This window comes from Pseudochaenichthys georgianus, chromosome 16 (genome assembly GCF_902827115.2).
Source record: "Pseudochaenichthys georgianus chromosome 16, fPseGeo1.2, whole genome shotgun sequence".
Lineage (NCBI taxonomy): Eukaryota > Metazoa > Chordata > Actinopteri > Perciformes > Channichthyidae > Pseudochaenichthys > Pseudochaenichthys georgianus.
Window position 1 is genome coordinate 25,335,752 of NC_047518.2, and position 7,422 is coordinate 25,343,173.

The following is a 7,422-nucleotide window of genomic DNA, read 5'->3' on the forward strand; positions in this document are numbered from 1 at the left end:
GCAGCATTCATGCTGACATGGCAATTTTGCTGCATTTGCTTTTTCCCACAGTGCTGGACATGAGCCAGTCTGATCTTAAATCTGCGAACGGAGTGTTTCTCCAGAGACTTAATTAGCAGATTGTCTACATTTGTGGCAGGGTTGATAAGATGGAATAAGAATGAAATAATGTGGACTTCTCTCTTCATTTATTCTGTGAATTATTTCCCCCTGTGTAATGAACCTGCTCCATGTCTCCAGCCTGGTGAAGTGGTGTATGAAGAAGACTGTAACACAAAGTGCACCTGCAATCCAGAGACAGGCATCGTCTGTGAAAAACATTCCTGCCCCCAAAGCACCAAATGCATGGTCAAGAAAGGAATCAGGGCATGCTACAACACAGGCAAGACGCACACTCTTTACATTTACTAATCTTTAACTTTAAAGGTCACCCATTATGCAAAATCATTATTTTATTTATTTCTATTTTTGTTATGTGTCCCCTCTGTGTGAAGAGATTCTGAATGGTTCAGGAAAAAAGATTCTCTCTCTTTTTGTCCTGATCCATTTATATAAAAACCTCTCTGAAAATGAGCTGATCAGATTTTGGCCACTTAGTGATGTCATAACGATTTTTTTGGCTTGTGTAACCATTAGCCAATCACCAACCAAGGTAACACCCCCCCCACTTTATCACCTGAATCTCCCCCTAGAGCACCATTGTGTTCTTTTTAACCAAATATCTCTCAGAGGGACGTGGGGAGTGGCTCCTTATTTTCATCTGAAGTAACAGACAGAGAATCAGCACTTTTGAAACAGGGCTGAAACAGAGGGGATTATGGGAGGCTACAATACATGATCTGTTTGGTATTTCAACCAAACACTTCAGAGACATATTTTGTATATAACTGAGAACTATAATATATTGATGAAAAAGAGTATGATAGGCGACGTTTAAACTGAGTAATACCCTTTCAGTTTAACATTAATTTCACATTGCTTTTATCTTGTGTAGATCCCTGCAAAGATGCCTGTCGAGTCAAAGAGAAGTGTCGTGTTGAGAAGAGTGAAGCTGTGTGCGTCCCAGAGTACACAGGCACATGCTGGGCTTGGGGGGACCCCCACTACCACACATTTGATGGTTTTAACTTTAACTTCCAAGGCACCTGCAAGTACGTCATCTCCAAGACCTGCGGGAACCTGGATGGTCTAGTGCCATTCTCAGTCACTGAGAGGAATGATAATCGTGGAAACACTGCAGTTTCTTTTGTCAGGGAGGTTGATGTTTCTGTGTATGGGTACAACATCACTCTCCGCAAGAACCGAGTTGGTCGGGTCACGGTAAGATTTTATTCTTCTGATGCATTTGATTTGTGGTATTTCAGTGTGTGCATAATTTGTTGTGATCAATTCCCTTCAGGTGGACGGGGAGCAGCTGAACCTTCCTGTACAGCTGGGCGAGGGACAGGGCGAGGTGTCAGTGTCTCAGCGTGGTCACACTGCAGTGGTGGAGACAGACTTTGGCTTGTCCGTCTCCTACGACTGGAACTGGAAGCTGGTCATCAAGCTTCCCAGCAGCTACTACGCCAGTGTCTGTGGTCTGTGTGGCAACTTCAACGGTAACAACGGTGATGAGCTCCAGAATCCAGCCGGCAAAGCTGTCTCTTCAGTGAAAGATTGGGGCAAGAGCTGGCAAACACCAGAGCAGGACGAGAAGGATCCCTGCTGGGACACGTGTGAGAAAGACTGTCCTACATGTGACAGCAACCAGAAAAAGCTCTATGAGTCTGGGGCTTTCTGTGGGGGCCTTAAAGCCAAGACCAATAATGTGTTCAAGCCATGTCATGGAAAATTGGACCCTCAGGCCTTCATGAACAACTGTGTGTATGATATGTGTTTGAATAAGGGAGACAAAAAGATGCTGTGCCAGGCTTTGGCCTCATACAGTCAGCAGTGTCGTGGGGAAGGAATCATTATCAAGGACTGGAGGAGAAAGTTTGGCTGCCGTGAGTATTTACGAGCATCTCATTTGCACATATTATTCGGAAACTCCAATCAATTATTTAAGATTTTCATATTTGGTTTATGCCTTTTATAATTATATTCCTATCTAGCAATGAGCTGTCAGCGTCACAGCCACTATGACATCTGTACCAGCCCATGCCAGCCATCCTGCCCATTCCCTGATCAGAAGTCACCCTGCCCTGGTGCCTGTGTGGAGGCCTGTGTCTGTGATAAGGGTTACGTCCTCAGCGCTGGCGTCTGTGTGCCTGCTAAAAGTTGTGGTTGCTCCTATCAGGGCCGTTATTACAAGCCAGGGCAGCACTTTTGGGCTGATGAGGCATGCGGTCGCCTATGTGAGTGTGATACGACCCTGGGCATGGTGACTTGCCATGAGGCTTCCTGCTCTGCCCAGGAGATGTGCACTGTAGTGGATGGAGAGCGGACCTGCCGGCCCATCAGTCACGCCACATGCACAGCCTCAGGCGACCCGCACTACCGGACTTTTGATGGCCGCCGGTTTGACTTCCAGGGCACATGTGTTTATCAGCTGGTCGGACTGTGCTCGCAGCAGCAGGGGCTCGTGCCGTTCAAGGTGACTGTGCAGAACGACCACCGGGGAAGCAAGGCTGTGTCCTACACAAGGACTGTCACATTCTCCATATATGGCATCACCCTCACCATCAGCAGAGAATACCCCCACAAAGTGCTGGTGAGTACAGATTTGGAGGTACGGATATTGTCAAGCATATGATACTCAGAGCCTCTTCAAATGAACAGATATTATTGTCATTCTGCTAATTCTGACATACCGTCTGCATATATATTTAATTGCATATTAAAATGTTGATCCAGGCAGCCTTAATTAAACTAAGATTTAACTGCACATTAGAATGGATTAGCAAAGGCGGCAGAATTATTAAATCTATAATCTCCTAAAAATATGTCTCTCTCCCTCTTCAGCTCAATGGGCAGCTTGCTTCGTTACCATTAGATTACAATAATGAGCTGGTCGTGTTTCTTAGTGGCGGGACAGCTGTAGTGGAAACAGATGCTGGTATCACCGTGACCTTTGACTGGAGGGGCCGAGTGAGCGTTTCTCTGCCCAGCAACTACCAGGGTGCAGTCTGTGGCCTGTGCGGCAACTACAATGGCAAAGCTCAGGATGACCTGACCATGCGGAACGGCCAGACCAGCAAAGACGGAGCTGAGCTGGGGGAGAGCTGGCAGGTGGCCCTGGTGCCAGGCTGCTCATCAGTCTGCCAGGGGGCATGGTGCCAGGCCTGCTCCGACTCCCACAGGAAAAAGTACCAAGCCCAGAAATACTGTGGCATAATCGCTGATCTGGCAGGGCCTTTCAGAGATTGTCACAGTAGTATAGAGCCTGCTCCTTACCTGGAGGACTGTGTGTATGATGCCTGTCAGTACCATGGCCACCAAGGCTCAGTTTGTGATGCTGTGGGAGTCTATGTCTCTGCCTGTCAGAGCCAAGGAATCACCATCCGCTCCTGGAGAACAGATGCCTTCTGTCGTGAGTTTGACAATGTGTTTTCATATTTTCAATCTCTTATTTTAAAAAGTATCTCTTTTATCTTTTACCCTGTTCATTTCTCCCCCCACCTTTCCCACAGCAATGGTGTGTCCAGCTAACAGCCATTACACCCTGTATGCCACGGGCTGCCCTGTCACCTGTGCCAGTTTAACCTCCCTCACCACCTGCCACAGGGCCTGCTCAGAGGCCTGCGAGTGTGACGAAGGCTACCTGCAGAGTGGGGATACCTGTGTGCCCGTGAGAGACTGTGGCTGCTCCTACGATGGCCAGTACTACAGGAAAGGAGACGTTTTCTACCCCGAAACAGAGTGTGTGGAGCAATGCGTCTGTGGAGAGAACAGCGCTGTGTCTTGCCAAAAGGCTAAGTGTCGTGCAGGGGAGACCTGTAAGCTTGTAAACGGAATGAAAGGCTGCCACCCTGATGGGCAGGGCAAGTGTGTGGCATCCGGAGACCCTCATTACATTTCCTTTGATGGAAAGAGGTTTGATTTCCAGGGTACCTGTGTCTACATGTTGGCCAAGGTGTGTGACGATGACAAAGGCCGGCTGACGCCATTCAGCGTAACACAGGGGAATGAGAAGTATGGAAATGGAAAAGTGGCCGTTACCAAGTCTATTGCAGTGGCAGTCTACGGTTATGTCATTTACATCCAACAGAAAGTGCCATGGAAAGTAACTGTGAGTTCGATAACTTAATCTAAAACGCATGTGGTAAAAGGTTTGCATGTGTATTTATGTCCTCTTGATCATTTGTTCCTCCTCCCTCTGCCCAGGTGGATGACGAAATCCTAAACCTTCCTCTCTACCTGGACAATGGGCGTCTCAGAGTCACTCAGGAGGGTCGCAACATAATAATCCGCACAGACTTTGGACTGACAGTCCTGTATGACACTGTCTATTATGTTGAGGTGATTATGCCTTCTTCGTACCAGGGAAAGATGTGTGGTCTTTGCGGCAACTACAACAAGAACAATGGTGATGACTTCAGACTTCCCGGTGGCAGAAAAACAAACAGCGTTGATGACTTTGGGAAGTCGTGGGTGGTGGACATGCCAGGCAATGTGTGTGGGGGCTGTGGAGGCCAGTGTCCAGTATGTGAGCAGGCCAAGGCCACATTGTATGGAAAATCGGACTCCTGTGGCTTTATGAGTGCACCTAATGGTCCTTTTAAAGCCTGCCACAGTCAGATTGACCCAGCGGCATATGTGTCTAATTGCGTTTTTGATGTTTGTGCTGTGGATGGCAACAAAGATAATCTATGCAACAGTGTCCAGGCCTACGCTTTGGCCTGCCAGAGCGAAGGAGTTCAAATCCAGCCGTGGAGAAGCAGCTCCTTCTGCCGTGAGTTACACTAAACACTATTTTTGTTGTTTTCTATTTCAGGTGCTCAAACAAAGTCTTACAAATGTCTTCTTCTCTTGTAGCTGCTTCCTGCCCTGCAAACAGTCACTATGAGGTGTGTGCCGACACCTGTGGTGGGGCCTGTGCCAGCTTTATTTACCCGTTTACTTGTTCTGAAAGCTGCTTTGAAGGATGCCAATGTGACGCCAGCTTTGTTTTCGATGGCATGCAATGTGTTCCCTTGGACAACTGTGGATGTGTGCACAATGGAAGATATCTAACGGTAAAACTGTACTGAGATTTGACTTTGTCATACATCATAACTCCCACACACTTGAAAGTTAGTTTCCATTTTGTCATAGCAAATACACATGAACAACAGAGACAACATTATATTCATCAACCTGGAAGATTACTTACACAATGTATGTTTCCAGGTGGGCCAAGCAGATGTGGACAAAGCCTGTACGTCCAAGTGTGTGTGCCAGGCCTCTGGGGTGGTGAACTGTGAGAAGCTGACCTGTGCCAGTGGAGAGGTGTGTGATGTAAGAGAAGGCGTAAGGGGCTGCCACGTCAAACAGGGCCACTGCAGCGTCAGCCAAGTTGGCCTCCTCACCTCCTTTGATGGCATGTCTGGAGCGATAGGAGCTCAAGGGGCATTTGAAGTGGCGTCTCTGTGCAACGAGACCGACAAGATGTGGTTCCGCGTGGTTGTGGACGTCAGGGTCTGTAGCAAGGGTGCATCTCCCACTGTCGCCACCTTGTATGTGTTCTTTAAGGAAACGGTTGTCACAGTTAACAGCCAACATGTGACCTGGGTGAGAAGAGTAGGAAGGATAATAGTTTAACCAGAAAAGTAGTTTTGGTGTAGAACACTTTTTTTTTATCTCACTTTGTTGTTTTCCCATCCCTCATGTCATCCAGGTAAATGGCAGGAAAATGTCTCTTCCCAGCAAAGTGACGAGTGACATATCTGTCCACATCTCAGAGAAGACTGTGATCATTGAGAAGCCATCTGCTGTACGGCTCACCTACTCACTTTCAAAGGAGGTCACAGTCATTATTGACAGTAGCCTGTCTGGTAAAATGTGCGGCGCCTGTGGCAACTACAACAACAACTCCAAAGATGATATGAGAACTGCAGATGGGAAAATCACCACTGATGTGTCTGTTGTTGTTGGCTCCTGGAGCGCCGGGGACTTTTCTAGATGGTGAGTATTTGAAAGGCATACTGTAACATTTCCTCTGTGTAAATATAATGGGCAAAAATACATTGCTGCATTTACTCCTAGGATAATGATCTTCCTCACTCCATGCTCTCATTACATTGTTCCCCAACTCCCAACATTAACTTTAATTGTTTTAATAAGGTAACAACTTTTCCTCTACGCTTTTAACCTTCAATTCTAGTTAGAGTGGAAGTTTTCAATCTTGAACTCTTTCTTGCCCTTTATTATGCAAACAGCAAACCTAATTTGACCACTGAAACAATCAAGCACAGATCAGCGAGAGATGGTAGGGTGCTATGACTATTCAGCCGCTTATTCTCTTAACAGCAAGAACCAAACAAGGACTCCACAGAGCCCTTTTAAAGGAATGAGAGTGTGGTTTTTAATTGCATTTGGTCCAATTTAATTAAGAAATGCCAGAGAAACCCCTATGGTAATTACTGATTAAAAAGCAGGTGAGGCTGACAGGCATGGCCATCAAAAGCTACCAAGCTTGCAATCCAATCACTGCTTGTCATCCAAGGACACTTAAGACTCATCTGGGTACAATATTAATTTGAGCCCTCGTCTATAGTTCTGTGCTCTAGCCTCAAGTCAAACCCTAAGAGAATTGAGTTTTGTGCGTCCCCCTTCCTTTTTACCTTCTACATAGTTGTCTTTTGGTTTGCATTTTCTCATCACCACCAAACAACACAAACAATGCCCTGAGTGTCTGCATAATGCCTTAAGAAATACAATGCTCTAATGTGTTGCTTGTAATCTCTGTTGTGCCCGGGTGAACCTGACTTTATTTTCTCTGGTGCCCTTCCGCTGCAATTATTTTCTGTTTCATTTCAGTGGTCTGTAGAGAGGTTGGTTCTGCGGTGGTGGAAAGCATCTGCTATACAGGTAAAAACTGATGTTATTTCCCCTCAAAAGGATGAACTGATGTTTCCTCGTGAAGGAAACAGCTATAACCCTGTGGCTTACATCCATGCTTTCTACCCCACATTGAACAGGATGAAGAATTTGAAGTTATTTGGCAAAGGTTTCTTGTTTTAAGCTGGTTTTTACTCACCATACTTCACTACTTCCTTTTGATTCATGAAATGATAGTGGTTGTTTACTGGTCGTCTGCTCCTCTATTGTTCACTTTGGTTTAGAGCATTTTTGCTCAATCCTGACCAACATCTCCATCTAGCGGAAGAGAAAATGATAGCATCTATTTTCCATGGAACAACCTGGAGCAACTGTCTTGTTAAACTGTCCTTGCCTTGTTTGAACATTTTTATTTTACAATGTGTTTTCTTACTGGAACAACCAATAAATACATTTTCATTA

The 7,422-nt window shown here is 46.0% G+C and overlaps 1 protein-coding gene across 1 annotated transcript in view; it reads left to right on the forward strand.

The window, feature by feature from the left end:
- LOC117460650 (IgGFc-binding protein) overlaps nucleotides 1-7,360 on the forward strand; it is a 39,429-nt gene extending 32,069 nt beyond the window's left edge. Inside the window, exons 37-48 of the mRNA XM_071206056.1 lie at nucleotides 241-382; nucleotides 995-1,320; nucleotides 1,400-1,985; nucleotides 2,094-2,692; nucleotides 2,944-3,511; nucleotides 3,612-4,210; nucleotides 4,306-4,873; nucleotides 4,957-5,156; nucleotides 5,311-5,691; nucleotides 5,798-6,084; nucleotides 6,940-6,990; nucleotides 7,101-7,360. Coding sequence (XP_071062157.1) covers nucleotides 241-382; nucleotides 995-1,320; nucleotides 1,400-1,985; nucleotides 2,094-2,692; nucleotides 2,944-3,511; nucleotides 3,612-4,210; nucleotides 4,306-4,873; nucleotides 4,957-5,156; nucleotides 5,311-5,691; nucleotides 5,798-6,084; nucleotides 6,940-6,949 — 4,266 coding nt within the window. The 3' untranslated portion in view covers nucleotides 6,950-6,990; nucleotides 7,101-7,360. The remainder of the gene's footprint in view (nucleotides 1-240; nucleotides 383-994; nucleotides 1,321-1,399; nucleotides 1,986-2,093; nucleotides 2,693-2,943; nucleotides 3,512-3,611; nucleotides 4,211-4,305; nucleotides 4,874-4,956; nucleotides 5,157-5,310; nucleotides 5,692-5,797; nucleotides 6,085-6,939; nucleotides 6,991-7,100) is intronic.
- Nucleotides 7,361-7,422: the final 62 nt, after the last annotated feature.